Below are 27,163 nucleotides of genomic sequence, written 5' to 3' on the forward strand. Positions count from 1 at the left end.
AAAGGTACTCAAAAGTGTTCAGCCCCATCATACCTCTAGTAATTTAAAGTTGTTGAAGATTATAGGTATAAACGGGGACTTGTTTTAGTCTTAACCATTTAGTTTTCTGTGGTTTCTGTAACCTTCCTGGTCTGAATCTTTTCTGTTCTATTTCCCTTTCAAAATATTTTTCCTTTTCACACTTTTCTATGCACAGAATAGTCTTTGGAGTATCAAAAGTCTGCTGTCCACATCTTTCTATGTATGGCCTATAGCCCAGTGGTTGAACACTTGCCTGTCATCCATCTGGTTCTAATTTAATTCTGGGAAACAATCTTTCTGTTTGGGATCTCTCTCCTATCCCTCCCCCCCCAGGGTTTCTCTATGTAGCTCTGGCTGTCTATAGACCAGGGTGGCCTCAAACTCAAGAGATCCACTTGCCTCTGCCAGGATAAGGTGTGGGCCACCATCCCTTGGCTTCTAGAAAACACATAAATAAAAACATGTTCAAAATTGAGGGATGGTAAAAGACATTCCAAAGGGGAGTATGATGTTCAAAAGTGTAAATTAGGAAGATTAAAAATCAGGCTACTCCATCAAAAGATTAAGGAATCAGAAGACTTTCAATGTGAATTTGGAGAGTGTTAGGTCTTTTTTGTATTGCTCTGAGTTTCAGAAAGTAAATGAAAGATGAGAACCACTTTTCCTGGGTTCACATTTGATCCTTGGTTCAAACACCAAATTTTTAGCTTTTCAATTTAGCAATTTAACCTGAGCCACCAACACCCTGAAGGAGTATGATCAGACAATAGGAAGTAATGTTGGGTGTGATTGTGTAACACCTGTAATCATAGCACTTGGGAGGCCCAGATGAGATTTGCTGTGTGTTAAGGTCAACTGCAAATTTTGGGCCATCCTGAGTTACAATGCGACCCTGTCAAGAAATAGATAATAGACTATTCTGGAATTAGGGAATCTTAGAAACAAGCTTGATGTGGGGAGAGTAGGTACTTTTTTTTTTTTTTTTCCAATTAGACCCCCTGTGGGTCTTGGAGATCCAATTTAAGTCAGTTAGGCTTGGTGACAGGCAGTCCTTGGTGTCAAATATGCTATTTTGGTGGGTTTTGGTTTTGTTTTTCCGAGCGGTTACTATGTAGCTATGAGACCCTCAAATCCTCGGTCCAGCCTCAGCCCCCTGAATGCTGGGATTACAAATAAATGTGCCACATACCTGGCCCAGGTTCTGAGTTCCCATGGCAAAGGCCCATGGCAAGATACTTGGCTAGGGTTGGCCCATTCATTTTGGACTATACATGTCTGCAATGCTTAGCCTTATTCTAAACACTGGGAAAGCAACGATGAACTGAGCAGTTCACTTCTCAGATCTGTAGTAGGAGCAGGACAGAAAGTCAGCAAGAGAAAGTGCAATGTGAGATGACAAGCTTACCAGAGCTCACGTCATTTGGCGTACATAACTGACGCAGAGATGCTTGCCTACCAGACCCGGTCGCCCGCCCACTTCCGACTCTTTAGTTCCTCCCGTGCGCCGCGAGAGGGGCGTGATCGGTATATGTCACTTCCGGCGCGCGACCGATCTGGCCTCCCTTTGCTTCCGCGGCGAGGCCGGAAGTAGAAGCGACGGTGGCGGAGGCCCAAAGCGGAGGGAAGTGGGGAGTCGGAGAGACCCAGCCGGAGTCCTAGCGGCGGTAATTGTCCGAGGCCCCTCTAGGCCACCGTCCTTAGCGCGGGCCCGCGGGGTTCGACGGGAGTTGGCGGGGTGCGGCCAGGGCATCGGGACGCCGAGGGTCCTGGACCGCCGTGAGGGGAGGGGGGGGCGGTCCTAGAATCGAGTCCCCCCTCCCGCACGGACCCTCTGATTGGCGGGCTCGCCTTCGCCTTTCCCAGGAGACCCCTGTGCGGTCCGGAGGGGGCGGCGGCCCCGACTCTGACCCGCGCCGGGGGGTGGGCCATGGCGGAAATCAGCGACCTGGACCGGCAGATCGAGCAACTGCGGCGCTGCGAGCTCATCAAAGAGAGCGAAGTCAAGGCCCTCTGCGCGAAGGCCAGGTGAGCCCGCAGGTCCGCAGGAGAGAGGCCGGCCCGTCGCCCACGGGTTTCCGGCTGGGCACACTCAGCTGAGAACTTAGGGCTTGTCCCATCCCGGAAGCATTCCCGGAGAGGAGCGGTCCCGAGGGCCACTTCTCCCCAGGAACCACGGGTCGGCTGTAGATACGTTTCTAGTGGAGTCAGAGTGAGTGGCAAAAAGTTCTTAGGAAAGTTAGGAAACCCGGCCTGCTCTACTGGGGCGAAAGAGAAAGTTTCTTGGAGAGCTTGAGTTCTGGGACCGACCTTGAAGAATAAGCAGGTTCAAGAAAACAAACAAACAAGAAACCTCGTGGTTTGTAAAAGTCTATCAGTCCTTAAAGATTAGGTGGTTTTGTGCTCACTTTAACAAGCAAGGGCTATAATGGTTCAGAATTGCCAGCAAGGAGGAATGGGATCTGAAGCTGGTTCTCTGAGTGCTGATCCTTTAAGTTGTGATTCAAGAAGTAGTTGGGTCACTCTCATGTTCCGTTGGGATCCTAAGGAAAACACAGTAAACTAGAGTAGAACATAATGAGTTCCTTCCACACCAGCTTGGTTTACTGAGTGAGGATGTTCAGTAAAATGGTTGTGAATATTCATTCAGTGAATCTCGGCTTGAAGCATGGTGTTTGGGTAAGTCATGAAGTGGTAATATTTATGGTGGGAAGGGCACACTAATGGTGTATTTGTGGATTGACGCTCTTGGGCTTCTAAAAGAGGGTAGTCCTTGAAAGATAAACTCTAGCTGAGGAAACACAGGGACAAGGAACCTTCAAGCAGGGTAGAAGTAAAAGGGAAATATGTAGGCAACAGTTAAGGCTTGTTACCTGCCTTTTCTGGGAACTGTCTCAGTGTGGCTTCTACCCTGTTTAATAGAACAGTATCATAGTTCTTACCCTTCCCCTCCAATCCTTCGAGGCAGGAGGGAGAGGTGTGCGAGTGTGCGATCGAGGGTATCTGTGTGTCTGTGTTTCCTCCCATGTAGCCCTAGCTGGCCTTGAACTAGGCTGGTCTTGAACTCAAAGCAATCAGTGTGCGCTGGGAATCTCGGAATATGCCTGCCCCAGTGCTGGCTGCCCCATGGCACCAGCCCTAACAAACCTTCCGTGCTGCGTTGGCCTGTGTGTGAGCTGCAGTGTTTATGCTACACTTGCCAAGCTTGGGTTTAGAAATGGAGGACTGCTGAGATTGGACATCAGGAACTACCAAAGGGATTTTGAGAAGTAGTCACACTACAAGAACTAGAGCCAATTCCATAAGCTGTGTGTTCATGGTGTGCTGTACAGTCCTTTAATTCCAGCACACAGGAGGAAGAGACAGGCAGATCTCTTGAGCTTGAGACTAGCTCGGCCTAAACATCAAGTTCCATTCTAGCCAGGGATACAGAATGAGATCCCGTCTCCAAAAATAAATAAGATTTATTGTTTACAAGGAAGGAGCAGCACAACCCTTTGAAAAAGTGTATCCGATTGGTAGGGAGTGAGGTCAGAACTCAGCCTAGGGACAGTCAGTGCTCTAAGAGAAAAGGACAACCCTCCCAGAGTGTGTGCTGTACTTTTGAGAAGGAACCACAGGGTGAATCAAGGCTGGATATGCCCCAGCCTGCTTGGAAGGGCTTGAATAGGAGTTGGGGTGGAAGTGAGAAATTGGACTTTGTCCAGTTGGCAGCAGGAAGCCATGAGCAGGTATTGAGTGGTAGAGGGCCATGGTCAGTGCTTTCTGACCAGATTCATGGGGAAGTGCATACTTCCTTCTGTCCCCTGGAGGTTCAAGGACTACCTCATGTCCTCCCTCCCTCCAAAAAAGGTCAGGAATTGGGCTGGGCTGGCCTGGCTGTGGTGACCCTGGTCTTCTCCTGTCTCCAGAGAGATCTTGGTAGAAGAGAGCAACGTGCAGAGGGTGGACTCGCCAGTCACAGTGAGTACTCTGTCTCTTGGACCCTGACTTGGTCTTTTAAGACACATGGAAATCCTAAGTGGTGTAACAGCCCCCCACCTCTAAGTTAATGAGAGGCTAGAACACCCCAGGTATCTTGCTTCTCAATCATCTGGTGAGCCCTGATGCAAGAATTAGATAGTGGCACAGATCTTGTAATTTAGTGATGGAATGTTTCCCCAGTATATATGAGGTCTTGAGTTGTGTTCTATGTGCCACAAGAAAATAAAAGATGCTGTAGGAATTTTGGTTTGTCCTGGTGACGCTCGCAGCCAAGGCAGAAGAAGTTTGTGGATCAATAGCCCTGTTAGTAACTGTGCTGAGCACATAGAGGCAAATGGATGAAGCCAGTCTTCCTGAAGCTGCAAGTCTGCCTGCAAAGACTCTTCTGCACCATAGCAGTTGGCTTTTGGTGTGATAGATGACACCAGAACAGGCTCACTTGGGTTAGAGAGGGAATTTGGGTCCTGAGATGGGGTGGTGTCACCCTGGCTGGCCTGGAAAGTAACATGTGTTTTGAAGGATGGTGTCTGGGAATAGAGGGACTGTGCCTTTGTCCACTCTTTCAACCCACATTCTTTCTTTCCAGGTATGTGGTGACATTCATGGACAATTCTATGACCTCAAGGAGCTTTTCAGAGTGAGTGGGGGGATACTGGGACTTTGAACCTAGGGTGACAGAAAGCCATGATCATTGATAGGTCTTAGGCTGCATGGTCTGTGGGTGAGAGAAGGGGCTCAGCTAGACTCTGGTTGCTGTAGCCAGAGAGGATAGTTTGGGGCCAAGCAGAGTCGTATCCCTCCTCCCAGGTAGGTGGCGATGTCCCTGAGACCAACTACCTCTTCATGGGAGACTTTGTGGACCGTGGTTTCTACAGTGTTGAAACCTTCCTCCTCCTGCTGGCTCTTAAGGTGAGGACTCTTGGCCCCTGGAGCCTGAGCTTTGGCCACTACTTGCTGCCCTCATCACCTTTCCTGTCACCTACCTTGGAACTTTGCTGTGGCTGTGGACTGTGTGCTTAGCGGGGCTAGTCAGGACTGCTGCCATGAGTGGGGCCATCTCCTGAGCCCTTACAGAAGAGGCTGGTGATGTGAGTTTTGGAAAGCAGGCAGAGGCTGTGTGTTCAGGGAGCAGCAGGAGTTAAGTGAACTGGGAGAAGTCATAGTGAAGGGCCACATGGGGTGAGTGTGGGGTGCTAAGGACAAGAGCCAGAGTCTGGCAGTAGCTTCTGGAAAAGGCTCTCAGGAGCTTGTGAGGCAGGGACACCATGATTTATGTAAGAGACTGCGGGAGTCTGGGCCAGGCAGAGGACTGAGTGAGGCTAATGGATGTCTTGGAGACTTGGGATGGTTAAGTGGGAGGTAGAGACTAGAACCAGTTCTTGCTTGGTGCTACCCCTAGGTTCGATATCCTGACCGCATCACTTTGATCCGGGGCAATCATGAGAGCCGCCAGATCACCCAGGTCTATGGCTTCTATGATGAATGCTTGCGCAAATATGGTTCAGTGACTGTATGGCGCTACTGCACTGAGATCTTTGACTACCTCAGCCTGTCTGCCATCATTGATGGCAAGGTAGGTTGGCCCTGGATCTCCTGGGGGGAGGGGGAGGCTGTGCTGGGTCTCTGGGCTTTTAGTTCCTTCTCTCTGGTATCATTCTCCCTTCTAGATCTTCTGTGTGCATGGGGGCCTCTCCCCTTCCATCCAGACCCTGGACCAGATCCGGACAATTGACCGAAAGCAAGAGGTACCCCATGATGGACCCATGTGTGACCTCTTGTGGTCTGACCCTGAAGGTGAGGGCAATACCTGAGCTGGCTCTCCGTGTGTCTTGTGAAGACTGGATTAAGCAAGTGTATGAAGGGAAGTCAGGCAGGGAAGAGGAGGGCAAGTTTGGCCTGTACTGGCTTCTGCCTTCTCCTTGTGTGACTGGATCCTCCTCAAGGAGCAGAAAGCATGAATGGTGGTGCACTGAGGCCTACTGTGGGTTGGCTCATGAGTTTCATGGCTTAGAGGGTCTGTTCAGGATGAAACCCTTGGCTCCCTGGGGGGAAGAGGTCATAGACCTTGACAGTAGCTTCTTTGGAGGTGAGACCCATTCCCTTAGAACGAAGACCTCTGACGGTTCCTAATTTTGTGTGGTTCCCCTCTAGTTAGGGGCGGAACTGAGGTTTAAAGCCTGGCTTTCTGAGTACCAGTCCTAAGCATACTCTCTAATTCCACCACTGTTACTGCAGTCTGCGTCATGTGGCATAAGGTGACCTTACTGCCAGGAAAGTGGTTGGTCATGGCTGGTGCTCTGGGTGTGAGCACTTCCTATCACTTGAGTGCTGCTTGAACAGCACATTGTATGTTATGGCCACTGTGATGAGGAGGTAGGTCCCAGCCATGAAGCCATCTTTCTCCTCGGAGTGCCTCTGCTCCAGTATTTACTATCCTATCTTCCAGGGTTCCCTAGAACAAGCCTCTGGTTGATGAGGGGAAGAGGCACAGGCTTCTAATTCTGTGGTATAGTAGTCAACCAGAGGACCCCACACATTGTCCTTGTCTTGTCTCAGACACAACAGGCTGGGGAGTGAGCCCCCGTGGGGCAGGCTACTTGTTTGGCAGTGATGTGGTGGCCCAGTTCAATGCAGCCAATGACATTGACATGATCTGTCGCGCCCATCAATTGGTGATGGAAGGTTACAAGTGGCACTTCAATGAGACCGTGCTTACTGTGTGGTCAGCACCTAATTACTGCTACCGGTAAGCTGGCAGGACCAGGAGCCGGGGTAGGGGTAGGAGTAGGGATCTAGGCCAACTGTTGCTAACTGTGCTGTTCCTAAATCCAGCTGTGGGAATGTGGCAGCCATCTTGGAACTAGATGAGCATCTCCAGAAAGATTTCATCATCTTCGAGGCTGCACCACAGGAAACACGTGGCATCCCCTCCAAGAAGCCGGTGGCTGACTATTTCCTGTGACTCCTAGGCCCCAGCCCCTCTGGCCCTTGGACCACTGTGACTGCCCTCTGCCCAGTCGGAGGCCGGGTGTGGAGGGGCTGCCTGGCTTTGCTTGCCCTAGGGTGCGGACTGCTCTGGAGAGGTTGGGGCCTCCACTCCAGGCTTCCTCTCCTTTCTCCCATTTGATCCTTGAAGTTTCCAGTCATTTTTTTTCCTTTTTTTTCTTTTGTTTTGTTTTTAGATAAACATTTTGAGAAAAAAAAGAAAAAAAATTCTAATAAAAGAAGAAAAATAGTCTTGAGGGTGTTCTGTTACGTTTGACTAGGCCCTGAGGTAGACAAGGAGCCCTGTCCTGCTTGTCCACTAGCCCGGAGCCTTTAGGCTCCATCTGGTGATCTTTCCCAAAGGCTTGCTTAGTACTGGGTAAAAGTGAGGTTCCAGGACAGCCTTTATTCTTAAAACAACCATTGTGAAGAGATTTACCCATCCCCCTGAAGGGGGACATGCGCAGAGCAGGCTGCTTCACAGCCACAAGGGCAAGCATCTGGAAACGGGTCTGCCCTCAAAGCTGTGGCTCCCCAGCCCCACCCAGGGCCAACACCATTAGCCCAACGTTTCCTGAGCACTAATGTCTTTTGAGTTTTATTAACAAAAATACTCTGATCCTGAGAACAAGCTGGTGTGGCTTACACCAGTGATGAGGCCCCTGGGAGGTGGGGGCACGGGGCTGAGGCCCCCATTTGGCCAGGCAAAGTCTTCCCTCCATTCACACTGAGGTGAGAGCTGAGAAGGGGAAGCTGGCCCCAGCTGGATTCTGAGCAGCTTTGCCTGAGCTTTGAAGCCAGAGGGGGTGGAGTGAAATCAAGGTGTGAACTAAGGGGTAGAGGAGAGGCCCAAGGCAGCCATTTGGTGGGGGGGGGAGGGGGCACCACTTGAATGAGGGTGCTACCAGGCTGGGGGAAGGGAGCTGGAGATATTAAAGGGAAGATGGCATAGGCCCCGTCTTGGCTTACTATATCATGGCTCAGTACATTGGCTTGGATCCCATGTCCAGATAACCTCCAGGTCCTGGGTATGGTAGAGGGAAGGGGCCCCCTTGAATGAAGTGTGGGGCAAAGGGTGTTACAGATGGAGCTGTGTGATAGGCAGAGCCCCCTGGTCCAGGCTGTAGCTCCAGGAATGCAGCTGAGTAGGGGGCTGGGCGCCCAGGGTCTGGAGCCTCAGGGAAGCTGGGGTTCCTGAAGTCAGGAGAGAGGTATCAGAAGAGGAGAGGCACACCTCCTCCTACAGCGCCCAGCCCTCTGCCTCTGTGCACCTTACCTGGCTGGTAAGTGACTGGGGACCCCGTGGAAAGCTGCAGGGTGCAGGAGGTAGGCCTCAGCACTGGGACCACCGCATGGAGGGGCTGTGGCAGAAGCAGCTTCCCGGGGGGCTGGGGTCTGCTCTGGATCTGAGTCTCGAATGTCCCCACCCAGGGTGGAGTCACAGGGCCCCCCTGGTGTATCTGAGGAGGCAAAAGGCACATGTTAGCTGGGGAAGGCTCAATGTCTCAAGTTTGGCCCCATCGCCATCAGGACAGCACTCACCCCCACTCCCACAGGCCTCTGTGGCCACTGGCTCTGGGCCCTGAAGTTTCCTCTTCACACGGGCATCTCGCTCCCTGGGGAATGATGATGATGATGATGATGATGGTGGTGATGATGATGGCACTAATAGTACTTACCAGGTGCCAGGCATTTCACCCTCCCAGGCACCCTGTTGAGCAGGTGCTATATTATACCCATTTTACAGATAAGGAACTGAAGGCCAGAAAATAAAGCCACTAAAAAGCAGCAGAGCTGAGGTTTCTCTCTGACTTGGATGTGGTTTTTCCATGCTTTCCTCCTTGGGCATTAGGATCTGAGAAAGCACCTTTCCAGTTGCAAAGGCCAGGTCCTCTGTCTGCCACAGCACGTCGTTCTGGAGACTTTCTGCATCTGACTGTGCTTCTTTCCATAGCATCACACACCTCCCTCATGGCATGTCACTGTCTACATTTGAGCCAGTGAACCAGTCACTCTGCCTTCTGGGATAGACTAGAGGCTCTCCCAGGGCCTAGGGCAACTCCCAGGGCTGTATTCAGAGCCCACACCCAAGTCTTTGATTGGTAAGCAGTGATCTGGCTTCCGATCACATCCCTGAGTTGCCTTTCACTCTTGTGCCTCACTGTAGTATGCTTGTCCTCTGGGCCTTTGCACTTAGGCTTTGCCAGACACCCACATTTTTCTCAGATGTCCTCAGGGGTGCCTTTTACTTGCCACTTCCCCCCAGTCCTTCCTACACTTCCCATGCTTTCTGCTCACTAGAACTTTACAGGCTTCTCTTGCTTATGTCTGCATTGACTGAATGAGGACTGACAGTCCGTTGAATCAAGAGTGGACAAATGTTTTTACTTACCATCATGTTCCTGGTGCCCTGGCACAGTGCCTGGCACACAGTAAGCAATTAGTAAACACTCATTGAATGATGCCCACCTCTTACAGTTTCTGCCATTCTCTCGGAAACCTTTGGCAAAGGGGTTGGCTGCAATCTTCAGCTGTGTGATCTGAGGACACACATCCAGGTCAAGGGTCCTGTAGCCTGGGCAGGGCACTGCCCCTCCCTCAAGCAAGGTCACTCACCCTAGGGTTCTGGTAGGCTGTCACAGAGATGAAGGTGGTCTCTGGGAATCGGAAGGAGGCCACACCCCCCCAGTGTTGGCTGCAAAGCTGGGTGGCCCTCACCAAGTGGATTCGAGGCTGGTACTTGTGCATGGAGTGCAAGATCAGCTGAGAAAGAAGACATGGGGTGACTCCCCTGCTGAGCCCCAGCCTTAGCCTTCCACCCAGCACCACCCTAAAACCCGGTCAAGGAGTCCCAGCCTGGGCCTCACGTGGCCATGGGGGTCCAGCGTGCTGTTGGTGAGCTTAACACGATGGAAGGATACTGGCTGCCGCATCCAGTGGGCGCCCGTGGCAGGGGAGTCAGGGTGGATGTAGACACGGTCAGGCAGGCGGGGCTCAGCCTTGCCACTAGGCTCCCAATGCTGGCCCTGCCATCTGTACCGAGCCCCATCCACTGGAACCACATCCAGAAGGAACAAGTAGCGGGCCTCCGGGTCCAGGCCAGTGACTGACACTCGGCAAGCAGGGAACATGCGCCTGCACAGGAGAGGGAGGAAGGAAGAGGCCTAGAGCTACCCACTGCCAGAGCTGAGCCCAGCACCAGCAAAGAACTAGCAATAGAATAGCAGTTTTAGACGGTAACTGCAAGGGAGGTGTAATTGGATCGCCAAGTGCAGAATCTAAGAACTGGGAGACTTATTCCATTTTACAGATGGGGAAATGGAACAGACAGGTTAGGGGCTCCGACAGGCCCCAGCAGGTTCATCTCCCTGCCCCTTCACTCTTCACTCTAGTTACAACATGGCACAATCTCAGAGCCCTTGCCACTTCCTGCCCAGGCTCCTGACCCCTGTCCCTTCAAACTCTACAGAGACAAAGGTGACTACCCTTTTTCCTGAAGCCCGAGGAGCCTCTTGCCCTCATCTAGGTGCAGCACTGACCCCTGTGGCTGCTAAGACCAACTTTCTTCAGAAATAATAGGTGCTGTGCCCTGGGGACAGGATTTATCTAGGGTTCAGGCCTTAGAGACCTTGCCGATGCTTTCTCTAGGGCTAGCTGGGATTTAGCCACATACTGACCTGGATCCTAGATAGACTTTCCTGACACTGGTCACTGGCAGGTCCTTGCCCCTTCTCATAGACTGTTTCTGAGTTAGGCCATGTGCCAACCTATAACCTATCCAGACTTCCTTGCCCCAACCCCAGACTGACTTCTCTGACCCTTAATAGAATGGCTCCCAAACCCAGCCACAGACTCCAGACTGATCCTTGAACCTGGATATAGTGTAACTCCTGTCTACCCAGTGTCACAGATAGTGCCAAGCCACAGTCAGATTCTGCGCTCTGGGTTGTACTAGCCCTGGAAAAACCCCTAAACATAGCTCTATCCCCAGGAATTCTGTCTTTTCTAGAAACTGACGTGGCCACCCCTCACCTGCCAGCCTTGGTGATGATCATCTCTGTCCCCACAGCGCTGAACTCCTTCCACAGCTCCTGGTTCTCCAGGCTCAGACTGACCCCAGGAATCGAGTGAAGGGCCTCTGAAGGTGGTGGTGCTGTCTCGGGGCCCAGAGAAGATGGCAGAAGGGGCAAAGGAGGGGGTGCAGACAGAGTATGGGGAGCTGTCTCAATCCCAGAGAGGAAGCAATCCAGTTTAGAGGTATCCAAATCTGGAGACGTGGAAAGAATAAGGATCCAGGAGAGGGCCACATATTCCCAGTCTCCTGCCCCCCTACCCAGAGCCAATCCAACCGCTCACCAGGGTAGCGGTAGCCCTCGGTCAGGGCAGGTGGGAAGCTAGAGTCTGTCCCAGACTGGGGGTGTCCCAGACGGTAGCCAGTCCCCAGGGAGGGGTACAACTCTCGTGGATGGTACATGTTGTTTCTTCTGGCCTTGTGTCCCGTTGCTAGAGTCCAGGGTCTAAGAGATGCCCCCTTTATAGCTCACAGCACAGCCCCTTCCAAACCAGAGATCACAGCCCCACCCCTCCCTGGGGCCCTGGAGGTGGGTTGGAATGGAGACCCCTGGGGCCTCGAAGGGGGTCCAAGAGGGGGCCGGATACCTGGGTACTCTCCCCTCTCCCTCACGACTTCACTAGTCCCGACCCCCTGCCCCCTCATTACATAATTAACTCCTCGGCCTGATTGATCCCTACGGCTAAGACAGGGATGCAGTTTGGCGCTTCCGGCCAGCTGGTCTCTGTTCCCACGGAGGGGGGAGCCCTGCTGGGGGCAGGGGTGGGATCTGGATCCTGGTACGAAGTCTAGGATCCCTGGTTAAATCCCAAAGCCCCAGACTTTCTGGAAGATGACCCCTCTGTTTTCTTTACTTGGAGGACCACCCTTGCGAAGTGAACTGGAGGACAAGGGCAGGGTTGGTGTCTGGGTTGATAGCCCGACGCTGGATAACCACAAGAGTCCGCAGCAGAGGGCTAAAGTCTAGAGTTCTCATTGGTTTATAGTCTGAAAAACTTCCAAGTCTCAAAAGTTGAAGGGCACAGCTCCAGTCTGTGGTATCTTGTGCTAGGTGTAAGGTTTCGCACCGATAAACACTTTAACTACATTTCCCAGTAAGCACTGCGGCAGACGCACACAAAAACCACTGACAGACTGTGCTGGGGCTGCTGGGAATTGTAGTCCACACTGGGCTCGTAAAGCCAGAAAAGTGGTGGCGTTCCTGAAGCTGCCTTCTACACACTAAAGCCAGGACATACATTGGCAAGAGGTCGGGGGCTAGACCAGTTTAGCCTACTGTTTCTATCCCATCACCCCTGCTGAGGCTCAGAATGGAACCTGTCTATAGGAAAGGAGCCTGCCTGGGTTCTAAGTCCCCTTCCTGTATTCCATGTGAGCCAAGGGCTGTCTCCATTCCATTGTTTTATTATTTACAAACGCTACAGAACGAGAACAGACACGCTGCAGGTAGGAGGGATCCAGTGGGAGGAGTTCACAGAAAGATAGTGCACCGGGGCCATGAGAGCAGCACACAGGCCATATCTATGGGACAGGCAGGACAGGAAGGGGTTAAAAAATGAGATCCAAGCCAGCCAGATCGCAGGAAGGTGTTGGGGGTGCAATTCCCCTCCTAACCTCCCCCCAAGGTCACAGTGCATGCAATAAAATATATGTACAGGAGCTGGATCCTTCCCCTGTGGGGACCCTGAGGGTCCAGAGCTCCCTTCAGGAGGAGCGAAACCAGTGGCTCCCCCTGGCGGCCAGGCCAGGATGAGGTCAGTCCCAGCCGTTGTCTTTGATCATGTGGTTGAGTTCAATGATGTACTTCCCCTCTTTGTATTTCTGGCTGCTCTCAAAGGCTTGCTCCTGAAAGGAGAGAAAGAGATGCCATCCATGGATAAGACTTTTACCATTAGGCAATGGGGTTGAGAAATGCATGTGATTTATCTTTTTTATATATGAAAAAAACTGTGGCCGGGAGAAGCCCAGCTACCTGCCCACAAACACACAACTAAATGGCAGGGCTGTTTCTTACCAGGAATAGAATCATTGGTACCTTTTGAACATTAATGACAGCTCCAACAGGAAGGATATGGAAGTACCTAGAAGACCTCACAGTCCAGGGATTGCAAACTGGTGGCCTAAGGGCCATTTCAGCCTACAGTTAGTTTTGTATAGATAGAAGAGAGCTTAATCTAAATAACTTTAGGGGTTTGCGATGCTTAGCTTGTGGGAGGGCCTGGATTTGATACGAACACCATATTTACAAAAAAAATTTAAAAAAACAAACAAAAAACACAATAAAACTTACATACCAAACTACAAATATACAAGCTCACTCCATTTTACTCCAGCGTACTTTCCCTGCTCTAAATCTATGCTACCCATTTACAAATACACAGTAACTGCTTGGGCTTTCCTGACATTTGACGGTTTTTGTTGTTTCTTGAGACAGGGTCTATGTAGCCCTAGCTGTCTTGGAACTCACTATAAATACTAGATGGGCTTAGAACTCAGAGATCACCTGCCTCTGCCTCCTGAGTGCTTGGATTAAGGGCATATAACACCACATCCTGCTGACATTTGAGTTTGTTTGTTTTTCAAGACAGGGTTTCTCAGCTGGGTGTTGGTAGCGCATGCCTTTAATCCCAGAACTTGGGAGGAAGAGGCAGGCAGATCTCTGTGAGTTCAAGGCCAGCCTGGTCTACAAGAGCTAGTTCCAGGACCGCCTCCAAAGCCACAGAGAAACCCAGTCTCGAAAAACAATAAAAACAACCAACCAAACAAAAAAGACAGGATTTCTCTGTGTAGCCCTGGACCTCATTCTGTAGACCAGGCTGGCCTTGAACTCAAAGAGATCTGCCTGCCTTTGTCTCCTGAGTGCTACCACTGCCCAGCTGACATTAGAGTTTTTCGTTTTCTTACAATTTATTTGTTGATTGAATGTATACAAGTGCTCTATCTGAATATACATCTTTAAGCCAGAAGAGGGTATTAAATCCTACTACAGATGACTGTGAGCCACCATGTGGTTGCTGGGAATTGAACTCAGGACTTGTGGAGGAGCAGCTAGGGCTCTTAATCTCTGAGCCATCTCTCCAGCACCAACATTTGAGTTTTTAACCTCTGGTCTAGGCCACATTTCTGGGAATTTCAGAGTGGCCAAGCCACCTGTGCAGGGACACACAGAAAATCTGTGGCAGGGCCAAAGGTAAAGTCAAGGTTAGGACTGTCTGTCTCTGACTGGGGCATCTAGCTCACAAGAGCCACTCCAAGTAATGTCTTGCCCAATTCCTTGTACATTCCTAAAAACATCCCCTTTGCAGCTACATCTAATCTGATCCTCATGAAGATCTTCCACACCAGGTAGTGGCTTTGTGCTCCAACGCCAGATAAGGAAATGAGACTTGAGGCTGTGAAATCAGATGCTAGATAGCATCAGAAGCAATGTGAGCTGTGCACAGGAGATCTGGGGACCTAATTTCCACGTTGCTGCAGGGTCTTAGTCCTGTGATCTTGGGCAAATGCCCTAACATCTTCAGACCTCCCTGTCTTCTCGAATAGATTCTGCCATCAGAACCATTGTAATGACTGAATGAGAGACCTATAGGCCAAGTGTGTTCATGGGCATGGCATATACGCATTCAATAAATGCTGACTCTACTGGCTCTTCATGTCTAGGATAGGGCCATTAGAAGACCAACATCCTCAAAGCTCTGTAGAATGCAAGAGACCAAAGCCAATCCATGGGGGAAAACAGTCCATTCTGCTGTGCTGGGCCAGTTCTACTTTGAAAGGTGTCTGCTTTCCAGGAAGACGGGATGTGAAGTTAGGTCAAAGGCCAGCCTGGGGTCAGAGATCATGAACTCACATATTTCCAGCCCAAAGTGGTCTTGCAGTTCTCGCAGTGGATGTCAGCGACAGCATGAAGACCTGTCAGCAGCACCCGCTCCTCTGCTGGCCCGCAGCCCACATTCACCCTGTAAGGACAAAGGGTAGTCCTAGGGAGGGTCTTAGCAGCCCAGAGCCCCCCACTAGCTAGTATGGTCAGTGTCTGTTCTTAGCCTCCAAGAGAGGCCTGATCATGGCTTCCTGCCTGAAACAAGGGACTCTGGGAAGCTCGGCTTGATGCCAGGAGTCACAGGTCACAACAGAGGTCAGGAAAAGAAAGGAAGGAAGTGAATACTCACACAGAGTTGAAGAGGTAGGCACGCCCCTGACTGCCCTGGAAGGACTGGAGGGTAGTGGGAAGACGAGAGGAGGGGGTTAGGGCTATTGGTGGGGAGTTGCCAGGCAGCCCATTGCCATTCTAGACTCAGATGTGGCCTGCTTACCTTGGAGATGAGGTCGTCGTGGTTAGCCAAGTGGGCACGGCAGTGGGCACAGCTATACCTCCGGTGACAATCATCCAAGTAGGCCTGAAACGTCTTGGGCTTTGAAATCCGCACCATGGCGGGGGCCAAGGGCAGTGGCCCCACGCGGGGAGCGGCCCACGGCGAGCAGAGGGAGCCCAGTGCCTGTCAGGGAGGAGAGGTGGACTGTGAGGACCAAGGCCATACATATGTAGGCAAGCCCAGAACTATGGGGACTCTGTCACACTTGGCTGCTCTCTCCTTTCCCTAGAGCCAGCAGTCTCACCAGGGACCAGAGTCATCTCAGTTTTGACTCACTGAGGAGGCCTCAGGTTGCATCAGTGGGTAAACTGAGGCTAGGAGGAGCTCCAGGTGAGTCACCCACCTGCTTCTGGCCTCACCCCTGCTGAGCTGGCATCTGAAAAGGGAAGGGGCTTCTGAGTGGATGGGCTGCCAGTTTTCAGTTTTGAGGGAGTATGGGGGGATAAGGAACTGACTAGTCCTTGGGGCTCTATTTGGACTAGGGGCAGGGCAAATGTGGGGTACATGGAGTTCGCCTGGGGAAAGGGTCTCACACCTGGAGGCAGAAGGCCTCCCCAAAGGAGGAGGGTCTCCTAGGGAGAGGAGGGGCTTTTACCTGGAGGCGCTGAGCCTCATCTCCGCCGAGGGGATCTTACCTGCATCGCCAAGCCTTACCTGAGACCCCGGGGCTCACCTGGGGCGAGGGGATGGGGGCGCGCGCGGGGGAAGGGGCAGTCCTCGCTTGCGGGGCGGGGGCGAAGCGCAGCGACTTCGGTGCAGGCCTCACCTCGCCTGGGAGCGGGGAGGGCCCGGTCCGCGGGGTGGCCTGGCCTGGGAGTGGGGGGCGCTCCTGATGGGCGCCGTCCCCCCCGGCCCGGTTCGCAGCCGCCTCGACTTGTTTACACCGAGACCAGCTGCTGCCGCGGCTGCGGCGGGAGGGGGAGGGGGCCGGCCTCCTGTCCCGGCGGCCGCCGTAGCCAATCCGAGTGCCGCATGCAAATGAGGGGGCGCGTCACACGGCGGCCAGCGCAGGCAGGCAGAGCTGCCCTTCCCCCTGCTCCCGGCTTCGGATTGCCTGCTCGCCCGGAAATGCGGCTGCGACCGGCAGCCTAGCCCGGAGGCCACTCTGTGCCCCGGCCTGATTGCGCCCTTAGCTACCCACGGTGCGCGAAAAGAAAAGGATTCCAACCTGACGTGGGGTTAATAGGAGGTGGTGTCTGTATGCACACCCCCGAGAGATAGTCGTAATTGTCTTCGTTTATCCATTGGCAAGTCTGGTAACCCTGCCACGATCCCGTAGTTCCATTTGACCTGGTTCTGAGGTTTGCAGAAAAAGATCCTCCCCAGAGATTATCCAGATGGTAAGAGTCAAAGTTGGAATTCTCACTTTTCCCAAACACGTGGAACAGACCCTTAGAAGGGAAAGGCTAAAGGTGTCGTTTTGCTAGTAGACTCCCAGGAACCAAAGCTTTAGGAGCCAGTCTCTACTGCTGGGCATCATCTGCTCCAGGCATCCTCTGGTGTGCGCGGGGCCCAGGCTACTGGAGGTCTGACCCCAGTTAAATGTCTGTTTAAACATATGTCTGGCATGCATAGACTTGTGTTCACTGCAGAGTCCCAGTACCCAGAAGGTCTGAAAAGTACTGTATGGGGAATATTCATTAAATGAGTTAGGCCCAGTGTTGGAGGTCAGAAAGTGGACAGTTTTGGTACAGTGGGGGAGCCTGTGAGCTCACCCATGCCTGCCTGCTGCAGCCCAGTGTGTAAAGAAACCAACAGCATCAACGTAAGAGAAATCAAGTCCCTTGTTGTATGCCTGGTTCTCTTGATGGCTTCAGGAAAACGACTCATCTATGGATCTCTAGAGTCTGGGGCCAGGACACCTTGGTTAGCATGCTTCAGAGTGGAGGCCAAGTTGGCACAGGGTGCAGTGCCACTGTACTAGGTCTGGAATGTAGTGGAACAAGTGGGCCAGCCTAATTAGGCTCCCAGAATTTGGGGAGTGGGGGTGGTGTTCTCACTTTGTAGCCCTGGCATCTGACTCAGAGAGATTCACCTGCCTCTGCCTCCTGAGCGCTGGGATTAAAAGCGTGTGCCACCAACGCCCAGCCATCCCAGCTTTTCTTGATCTCTTCAAAGATGTGGTGTGTCTTCCCAATAGTCATTAAACCCAGAGTTGCATTCATGGTATGCAAGCATGACATCACTGAATTAAATCCCCATCTTTATAGTCCAGAATTGACCCTCCAACTCCTCCATCCCTGAACTATGTTACTGACAAGAAAATATTTATTTTTCTTAAAGAGAAAGAGAGGGACAGGGCCTCAGATTGAGGAGGCAGGGGCCCTTGGTTCTTCCTTCTTGTCCAGGTAGCGTCTCAGGGCTGTGGGGAAATCTGTCATGACACCACTGGCCCCCAGGTTGAAGGCCACTTCAAAATCCGACTCTTCATTAAGGCACCAAAATAGCACCTGAGCAGGAAAGAAGGGCCAGGTTAGTTTCCAGGTTAACTTCAGGAGGTGGCACCCCCTTCTTCTGCACAGACCTCCCAGCAATGGTGAGCTGGAGCTGATGTTTACCTTTTTAGGAATTTTCAAACTGGTGAGTAAACACAGCTATTACTGAAGGACAGTGGTGGCACTCACCTTTAATCCCAGCACCTGGGAGGCAGAGGTAGGCAGATCTCTGAGTTTGAGGCCAGCCTAGTCTACAGAGTGAGTTTCAGGACAGCCAGGGCTACACAGAGAAATTCTGTCTCAAAAAAAAACAAAACAAATCAAATCAAGACAAAAACCCCACAGGTTTTATCAAAACTTAAATTGTATGATCTTAGAGCCAAGTGTCACAGTGCAAGTCGATAGCCCCTGCACTTTCAAGGCTGAGGCAAGAGGGTGGAAGAGTCTGAGGTCATCTGTGCTACACAGAGTAGCTGGCTGGCCAGAGTAATATAGCAAGACCCCGCCTCAAAAGTAAATGAACTTAAAGTTAAGGACAGTCTCAGCACTCAGAAGGCTGAGGCAGGTGGATCTCTGTGAGTTCCAGGTCAGCCTGGTCTACAGAGTTGAGTTCCAGGTCAGCCAGGGAGACACACAGAAACCCTGTCTCTGAAAAAGAAAAGAGAGAGAGAGAGAGAGAGAGAGAGAGAGAGAGAGAGAGAGAGAGAAGATAGGTAAAATCCGGGTGTGGTGGTGCATGTTTGTTTTTATAGCACTGAGAGGCAAGAGACAGGAGGAAAAGGAGTTGAAGGACACCCTCTGCTACATAGGGAGTTCAAGGGCCAGCTTGGGCTAAATGAGACCTGTCACAAACAAACAACCCAAGAGCTTCGGATGTTGCTTAATGGTATAATGCTGGCCTGGCTTGTGCCAAGCCCTGGGTTTGATCCCCAGTACTGCAAAACAAAACAAACAAAACACACAACCTAGTGAATGACTCAGCACCTAAAGGCACCTGGGGGCCTGAGACTGATCCACAGGATCCCCATGGTGGGAGAAAAGAACTGATTCCTGTAACTTACTGACCTCCACATGCACTCTGTGGGATGTGCCCCCCCACACACACACAGAGAGAGAGAGAGAGAGAGAGAGAGAGAGAGAGAGAGAGAGAGAGAAATGTAATATATTTTAAGTTAAATACTAAACAGCCCATTACTATTTATTTTACACTTCCCTACAGTCTCATCTCTTTCTCTGTTAGGGTCTCTTGTAACCAAGCTGGCCTCAAACTGTCTATGTAGCTGGTGATGACCTCAAACCCGTCCGCTCCCATGTCTCAAGTGCTCAGGTTATAGGTGTTACCACTGTGCCTGTTGTTTTAGTTTTGTTTTTTGTTGTTGTTCTTTTTATGATTTATCTGCATTTGTTTAAATGTTTAAAAAGTTTTACTTATTTATTTTAGGTACGAGTGTTTTGTCTGCATATATGTCTGTGTACCAACAGAGGTCAAAAGGGGGCATCTGATCCTGTGGAACTGGAGTTACAAGTGATTGTAAACCGCTGCTTATGGGTGCTGGGAACCAAACTGCGTCCTCTAGAAGAACTGCGTGTGTTCTCAACCGATGAGCCATCTGCTAGTCCCTTTACCTGTAAATGGCGTCAATTGGTCTAAACGATGAAAGTCTGGAGTCAGATATAGAGGAAAATGCTGAGAGATCAGAGAGAAGAAGGAACAAGCCAAAGCCACCTTTTAACTCATTAGATTCCCAGTGGAAAATCTGAGAGCAAGTTCCTGTCTCTTCCCACTTATATCCTTTCCTGTCTCTTCCCACTTATATCCTCTCTCCACCCAGCCATCTCACTTGCTGTCTGTCTGTACAGACCTCCAGACCTCTATGGTTAGCTAGTGGCAAGCTCCATCCTCTGATCTTCAGACAAGCTTTATTTGTATAAGCACGATATCACCACAATTACCTAATTTTTTTCCTGGTGCTGGTGACCAAACCCAGGGCTTTGTGGCTACTAGGCAAACACTCTACCAATTGGGCCACATCCCCAGCCATTAGTTTTTAATTTTTAAAAATTGGATCATGTTGATTTATATGGGGGCAGGTGCACACCACACCAAGTGTGTGGGCCAGAGGACAGCTCAAACTCAGGTCATCAGGTTTGACAGCACAAGCCTTCAGCCACTGAAGCTTTGTACTGCCCTCCTTGTTTATCTGTGTTTTGTTCTTTTGAGTCAGGAAGTTTTACTTAGCCCAAGCTGGTCTAGAACTCACCGTCTTCCTGCCTCTGTTTCCCAGGTATTATATGTGTGAACACCTGCGCCTGGCTGACATGGCATTTTTATTCCAGGAAACTCACTGGATCTCTGGATGTCTTAGTTTCACAGATGAGGGTCCCGTCTTTAAACATGTGGAGGTCAGAGACGAGAGTGGGCAGGTAAGGAAAAGCTGTTCTTCCTAGTCCCTCACTGACACCAGATACAGGCAGTAGCCAAAGCTTGGCCTCTCTTGTATTAATGGTTCCGTCTGTCCCCACTGTTGTCTCCCAAGTTTAATGACATTCCTTCTGTCCCACCATGACATGGTCACCATGCTGTAGACCAGGTGGTGAGTCTTACTCTGTGAATTTGTCTGGATCGGGTTTCCCAGGGCTGACCTTTAGAAACTTCCCTCTCTGGGTGCTGAGCATCCTGATCTGTCACACATGAGGCCCCTGGGTCTAACTGACCTCCACTGCCCTTAGCCTAGGGAACACACCCAGTTCCTGAGCTCAGCCTCTTGCTTCTCTAAGCTTTAGTCCTGTGGATGCCTTCCTGCGATGTCCTTCTCCCTAAGTGCTGTCTTCCCCCATCCTTCTTCTTGACTGATTCAACCTCCCTCTGTCCATGGCTCCTGTCCTTAGTGGTGACATCACATCCCATGTGGAGTTGACAAGTTCATTTCTTTCCCCCATGTTTGATGGAAAGCTCTCATCCCAGGTAAATGTGTGGAACCATCTCAATGAGGCTTGCTGATTTAATGTCCAAAGCCAGGCACGGTGCTTTATGCCTGCAACCCATTAGGGAGGTAGAGGCTATGAGTTTGAGGCTAGCCTGATCTATATAAAAAAAAACAGGGGCTGGAGAGATAGCTCAGTGGTAAAGAGCACTGGTTGCTCTTCCAGAGGTCCTTGCTTGGTTTTTCAGAACCCACATGATGGCTCACAGACATTTATAATGACATTTCCAGGGGATCTGATGTCCTCTTCTGGCCTCTTTAGGTACCAAGCACACATGCAAAACACCCACACACATAAAATAAAACAATAAAAAAATGAAAACAAACCAACAAAACCATGGCCAGGTGTAGTGGCACATGCCTTTAATCCCAACACTCAAGAGACAGAGTCTGTGAGTCTGAAGCCAGCTTGGTCTACATAGCAGGAGTTATATGATGAGACCGTGCCTCAAAAACAAAACAACAAAAAAGGGGGCCAGTGAAATGGCTTAGCAGTTAAGAGCACTTGCTCCTCTCCCAGGGGAGCCAAATTTGACCCCAGTATCCATATGGCAGCTCAAAACTACCTGTAACCCCAGCTTTAAGGGATCTGACACCATCTTTTGGCCTCAGCACCAGGCCACATATATATGCAGAGAAAACACTTTCTACACATAACTCATTATACAGAACAAAAAACCCCACTAAAACTCAAACCAAAATTTCTTCACTGCTCCCATAGACCACTGGTCAAGGCAGAGCAACAGGGTGGGCTAGGCCTGGTTTTCCAGCACCTTCCCAGGAGCCCCAAGTATGACCAGTGCCACCAGGGTAGTGGAGGCACATGCCTGTAATCCCAGCACTGGGGAGGCAGAAGCAGATAGATCTCAGTAAGTTCAAAGACAGCCTGCTCTACAGAATGAGTCAGGACTGTTAGATTTCAAAACAAACAAAAAAAAGTGGCAAATGCTTATCAATCCCTGATTAAATACCAGGTACACAGCCAAAAGAGCTATAGCTAGCATTCTCTGAATTGGGGGGTGGGGGGGTGGGAGGGACAGACACAAGGAATTCAAGGTAGGGTTTCTCTGTGTTGCCGTGGCTGTTCTGGAACTTGCTGTGTAGACTAGGCTGACCTCAAACTCACAGAGATCCTCCTGCCTTTTCAGTGCTGGGATTAAAGGTGTGCGTCACCACTGCCTGGCTCATTCGCTGCATTTTATAGGCAAAGAAACTGAGACTCGGGTGAGATCCTGCTCAAACAATGCACCTCTGTAGTGCAGAATGATGGAAACTGTGCTACCAGGAATATACTGGCAACCAGCTCCTTGCTAGGGTAGTGGTCGAGTCCTCACCTGCACCCCTCGGTCCTGCAAGTGTTGGATCAGACTTTTCCTCATGATGACCCTGGGGGGGAGGAATGGGGATGGCATCCAATGAAGAGAGGGACAAAGGAGAAGGGCAGTGTCAGGTCCCTGTGGGCCCTCCACCCAGCAGCCCTGCACACCTCACCATTTTGTAACCGCAGCTGACAGTTGGTTCATCCATCCACAGGAAAATGGGAAGTAAGTTCTGCAGAGAGAAGTGGCAGAGTCCTCTCTTCGGTGTGTCATGTTGTGAGTGTCCGTCTGTCTGTCCCCCCCACCTCCCTGTCACAGGGGTGGGGTGGCAATGACTCCTTGACCAATGTAACCCTGGCCTAGCCTGAAGAAACTATGAAGCTGCCTAGAGGGATAATTTACCCCTTAGTGAGAGCCTACTGTGTCTTGGAGTCGTTGGTTTAAGAGCTTGTCCCTTCTTCCTGTCTTAAGGACAGGGAACTGAGTCTTAGAAAATGGGACAATACTGGAGGTCAAAAGCACATCAGTGATGGGTCCAGCACCAGCTTGATTCCAGAACTGGACACCACCGGGGTCCTCCTGCTTGAGTCTGGGTGGGTTTTTCAAGAATGGCTGAGGCTGCTCTGGAACTTGCAACCCTCTGACCTTGGCCTCACACGTGCTAGGATTACAGGTGTGTGACATGGAGTCCAAATTTGGACAGCTTCTTCAAATGAGACATTGCTTAATAGGCTGGCCATATGTCACAATTCATCTCACCCTTGGATGACTTTAGAGCCTAGGTCAGGCACTGGAGTTTTCCTGGGTTCTGTATTTCCAGCTGTGTAACCTTGGGCCAGTCACGGAAATGCTCAGCATATCTGATACTAATGAGGAGGTCATGACTCTACCCTCCGGGAGGGGGCACTGTAAGGTAAAGGTCAAATACCCCACTGTGTAAAACACTACAAACACAAGGCTTTGGAAAGGGGCTGTGGGGCTAGCAAGCTTTCCTGAGAGCCACACAATGGAACCAGAGCTTTGGAGACAGCCCTGGAGAAGTTCTCGGAAAGGCAGCTAAGCAAGTATGTAGTTCCTAATACCTCCTCCTGTGTTACTTTGTTAACAGTGCTATCTCACAGTGCATTGAGAATGAGAAAGCCAGGCTGTAAGCCCAGAGAGCCTGACCCGGCTCATCACTTGCTAGACTAACCTACCCGAATTGTTATGTACTACTACCGCTACTCTAACCAGAGCAGTTTTCCACCAAAGCACTGAATGAATTTCTTCTAAAACTGAATACTGATTACGTATTTGCTTTCAAGTCAGGGGGGGTCACAGACCCCTTAGTGCTCACGAATGCCAGGCAAGAACTGCAGGGGTGCAGTCCCATGATCCAAGCCCTAGGGGACATGAAGCAGGAGGGCTGAGAATTTGAAGCCAACCTGGACTACATAGTGAGACTGTTGTTTAAAAAAAAAGAAAGAAAAAGATCAGGCCTTCTTGATGGGTTAGAGCAGTGGTTCTCAACCTTCCTAATGCTGTGACCCTTTAACACAGTCCCTCATGGGGTGGTGACCCCAACCATAAAATTATCTCATTGCTACTTCCTAACTGTAATTTTACTACTGTTATGAATTGAAATGTAAATATCTGGGTTTTCTGATGGTCTTAGGCCACCCCTGTGAAAGGGTCCTTTGATCCCCAAAAGGGGTCTCAACCCACAGATTGAGAAACACTGGCTTAGTGGCTAAAGGCCCTTGTCATGAAAGCCTAGCAACCTGAGTCTAATCCCTGGAATCTACATAAAGGCAGAAAGAGTGATGTCTCTGGCCTACACACACACACACACGCACGCACGCACGCACGCACGCACGCACGCACGCACACAGGCACACTCACACATACACACACACCTATAACAAATTTAAAAAAAAGACAATCCAAGATGTGACTCAGTTGGAAGATTGTTCCCGAAGCATCAGAAAGCCCTTGGCTCAGTGTCTATCACTGGATAGAACCAGATGTGGTAGTATGTGCCTATAACTAGTGAGGTGGAGGCAGGAGTATTAAAAATTCAATGTCTTCCTCAGCTACTTAGTTCTAGGCCAGTTTAAGATACATGAAACTCTGTCTCAATAAAACAAAAAAACAGGCCAGGCGGTTAAATCCCAGCACTCGGGAGGCAGAGACAGGTGGATCTCTGTGAGTTTGAGGTCAGCAGGTCTACAGAGCAAGTTCCATGAGGCTCCAAAGCCACAGAGAAACCCTGTCCTGGGGGGCGGGGTGTCACTGCCCTTTGTAAAGGGCCTTGGGGTTGAAGAGATGGCTCAGTGGTTAAGAGTGCTTGTTATTTGTCCAGAGGACCTGAATCTGGTTCTAAGCACTCGTGTTGGGTTCTCAACCACCTGTAACTCCAGTTCCAGGGATCTGAAACCCTTTTCTAGCTTCTACAGGTGACTGCACACACGAGGTTGGTAAATGTATACACACACACACACACACACAGTAAAAATAAAATATTTAAAGAATCTTGGGGCCTCTGATGGAACTGGGGATCCTGGGTCTCCTTCACCCTGGGCAATGTAGCCTGAGCAGGGTGTTTTCAAGCCTCATCTTATCACTGGTACCTGTTGATGATGGTGGGCAGGAAGCATAAGAAAAACTTCTCAGGTATGGAGACAAAAGGCAGCAGCCCCAGGTAGTAGAGCAGCAGTATCCATATTGATCTCAATATCGTGAAGGCCATCGGCATCTCGGGGTTCTGGGTGGCAGGGGAGAGGTGAGAGGCAGACCCATTGTGCCTGGGACAGCAGAGCCCTGGGCTGAAGGGATCAGGGCTGGACATGAAAGTCACACCCTGGACAGTGTCTTGGTTAATTCTGTCAACTTGATCAAGAAGTAGTACCTTGGAGTTTGTTGAAACACGTGGGGGCATGCCTACCTGAGGATGTTTCCACAGAATTAGCTAAGGGAGGGAGGAAACCCACCCTGAATGCAGGCAGCACCATCTCTGTAGGCTAGGAGTCTGAATAAAACAAAAGGGGAAAAAGGAAGAAGCCAGCCCAGGCATCGTCTTTGATCGTCAGCCGTCATTAGTGAGCAGCTGTGTTTCTCATGCCCTCTCTCTCTACCTCTAGCAATTGGGCCAAAGTGACTATGGGTTAAAAATCTATGAAACTGTGAGCCATGAGTTGTTTCCGGAAGTTCTCTTACAGTAACAACTGACCAACACAGCCAGTACTGGGGGTTCCCTATAGCTGGTCTCATGGCAACACCAGGCCAGTGCATGTAGTAACACTACTTCTGCAAATCCTATTCTCAGGAACTGTGTTCAAAGCTAGTTCCTGGGCCCTAGCGGCCCCTCCAGCATAGGCTCCTTGGGCTGGGGCAGTTTCTAGCCTCATAGCAGAGGAAGAGGGACTCACGGCAGCCTTGCACATCTTCATGATCGAGTTCTTCTCTGAAGCCCAGATAGTAATCTCACTGCGGTCAAAGCTTCTAGCCAGGTTGGCTACCTAGCATGGGAACAATCGGAGTAAGGGAAGCTAGGCCTCTCTTGAGCCTGCCTTCACCTGCCTGGCTTCAGTACCACCTTGTGGATGAGCTCTTCATTTTTTTCTTTGATCTCCACAATCGCGGGCAACCTTGGAAATTCCTGGAATACATCCTCCAGTCGTATCATGTGCCGATCTGACCCGTGGGCAAATTGGCCTGGGAGTCAGGTCACAAAAACTAGGGTCAGAGTAGGATAGCTCATTTCTAGGGGGAGTTTGGGGAGAGTATATGAGAAGGTGGCTAAGCAGGGCAAGGCTGGCTGTACATCTCATACCTGGGGAGAAATAAATCTCCAGTTCTGTCTTGTAGAGGGGCAGTTCCTGTGGAGAGTGGAGAAATGCCATCAGGATACATGTGTGCAAGTATGTCAACATTCAGTATGAGGGGCTGTAAAGCTCACCTTGAAGTCCAGGCTGTCCACATCCTTATTTAGGCCTGACTGGCGGGACAGGTTCTTGTCGTGTGACACTACCACCACGCCATCCCGTGTGAGCTGGCAGTCAAGCTCTAAGATATCTGCTCGCTGGGCCATGGAACTATGGGAGCAACAGTGGGTGGGGGAAGAAGACAGGGAAGGACCAGGGCATGGTGTGGAGGGGAGACACTGGGACAGAATCTGTGGTGGGACATGTGGCACCTCAGGCACGATGCCAAATTAGGAAGTGAATAAATAGCACCCTTGGCTGCCCTGTGGAGCTAACCCACAACCTTACACGTTGGACTTACTTCTTTATAGCCTCCATGGTATTCTCCAGTCGCTCTCCAGACCCTGTGTGAGGCAGTTTGGGTGGATCCCTAGGGCCTGGTCTGATCTTCCTGCCTACCTTTCTTCCTGATGGTTTCCCACTTGCTTCAGGCTTCCTCTCTTCCCATCAGCCAAGTTGTACTGGCCTCTCCTTCCCTGTTCCACATCCTCCGGGACCCCGTGACTCTCCTTACCTCTGTATTTAGCATTCATTCACACCTTGTACCTCCACTATGTGTGCCCACTATGGTACCTGTCTTCTTAGGCTCACTCCACTCCAAGTGGCTGCCAACCCCTCCCGTCTCCCTGACTCAGCTCACCTCCACGGTGGGCAGCCAGGCGGACAGGGAAGGTAGGAGCCCAGGTTGTGTGCAGCAGATGAGGTCGGCGCAAGAAGAGGATGGAGAGCATGACATAGATGCCCAGGGTGGGCAGAACCAAGTACAGGATGGGAATCATAGCCTTACTCCCACAGCAGACGTCCGCCACAAGTACAGTCTCCCTAGTCCCAAAGGACTCTGCTGCCTGCTGCTGCCTGCTGCCAAGCCTGCCTGCTGAGCCAGTGTAGGCTGGCTCCACTACTGGGCAGTACCACACCCCAGGACCTGCTGAGCCTGCTGCTATGTTACTGGCACTTGGCCAGATTGCAGTATGCCCCAGGGCTGGGGCAGGCACAGGAATCCAGGCAGGCAGCCCAGGGCTTCATGTCCC

At 50.9% G+C, this 27,163-nt stretch overlaps 4 protein-coding genes across 13 annotated transcripts; 1 reads left to right on the top strand and 3 right to left on the bottom strand.

Annotated features, from left to right (window-relative positions):
* Positions 1 to 1,532: 1,532 nt before the first annotated feature.
* Ppp4c (protein phosphatase 4 catalytic subunit) lies at positions 1,533 to 7,206 on the top strand. Its single transcript, XM_027404632.2, has 9 exons — positions 1,533 to 1,685; positions 1,885 to 2,046; positions 3,930 to 3,981; positions 4,589 to 4,639; positions 4,810 to 4,911; positions 5,402 to 5,575; positions 5,670 to 5,796; positions 6,559 to 6,748; positions 6,835 to 7,206. The coding sequence occupies exons 2-9, from the start codon at positions 1,949 to 1,951 to the stop codon at positions 6,962 to 6,964; spliced, it is 924 nt and encodes a 307-aa protein (XP_027260433.1). The 5' UTR covers positions 1,533 to 1,685; positions 1,885 to 1,948; the 3' UTR covers positions 6,965 to 7,206.
* Positions 7,207 to 7,373: 167 nt separating this feature from the next.
* On the bottom strand, positions 7,374 to 12,319 carry Tbx6 (T-box transcription factor 6). The gene is made up of 8 exons (XM_027404625.2): positions 11,344 to 12,319; positions 11,020 to 11,254; positions 9,855 to 10,122; positions 9,604 to 9,750; positions 9,457 to 9,527; positions 8,530 to 8,603; positions 8,264 to 8,447; positions 7,374 to 8,181 (listed from the first exon to the last, which is right to left on the bottom strand). Exons 1-8 carry the CDS (start codon positions 11,459 to 11,461, stop codon positions 7,968 to 7,970), a joined length of 1,311 nt encoding a protein of 436 aa, XP_027260426.1. The 5' UTR covers positions 11,462 to 12,319; the 3' UTR covers positions 7,374 to 7,967.
* A 128-nt stretch (positions 12,320 to 12,447) lies between these two features.
* Ypel3 (yippee like 3) lies at positions 12,448 to 16,352 on the bottom strand. Of its 10 annotated transcripts, none has more exons than XM_027404635.2 (5): positions 16,199 to 16,352; positions 15,373 to 15,555; positions 15,229 to 15,272; positions 14,910 to 15,018; positions 12,448 to 12,904 (listed from the first exon to the last, which is right to left on the bottom strand). In XM_027404635.2, the coding sequence occupies exons 2-5, from the start codon at positions 15,487 to 15,489 to the stop codon at positions 12,815 to 12,817; spliced, it is 360 nt and encodes a 119-aa protein (XP_027260436.1). In that variant the 5' UTR covers positions 15,490 to 15,555; positions 16,199 to 16,352; the 3' UTR covers positions 12,448 to 12,814. The 10 variants fall into 10 exon arrangements, with proteins under 10 accessions (XP_027260436.1, XP_027260439.1, XP_027260437.1 ...); XM_027404638.2 differs by having other exon boundaries at positions 16,106 to 16,336; XM_027404636.2 differs by having other exon boundaries at positions 16,087 to 16,336.
* Positions 16,353 to 17,678: 1,326 nt separating this feature from the next.
* Gdpd3 (glycerophosphodiester phosphodiesterase domain containing 3) lies at positions 17,679 to 27,060 on the bottom strand. Its single transcript, XM_035442213.1, has 8 exons — positions 26,108 to 27,060; positions 25,982 to 26,027; positions 25,745 to 25,863; positions 25,578 to 25,667; positions 24,780 to 24,913; positions 22,343 to 22,402; positions 22,186 to 22,237; positions 17,679 to 17,882 (listed from the first exon to the last, which is right to left on the bottom strand). The coding sequence occupies exons 1-8, from the start codon at positions 26,237 to 26,239 to the stop codon at positions 17,736 to 17,738; spliced, it is 780 nt and encodes a 259-aa protein (XP_035298104.1). The 5' UTR covers positions 26,240 to 27,060; the 3' UTR covers positions 17,679 to 17,735.
* Positions 27,061 to 27,163: the final 103 nt, after the last annotated feature.

Source organism: Cricetulus griseus, chromosome 3 (assembly GCF_003668045.3).
Source record: "Cricetulus griseus strain 17A/GY chromosome 3, alternate assembly CriGri-PICRH-1.0, whole genome shotgun sequence".
In the NCBI taxonomy this organism is placed as follows: domain Eukaryota; kingdom Metazoa; phylum Chordata; class Mammalia; order Rodentia; family Cricetidae; genus Cricetulus; species Cricetulus griseus.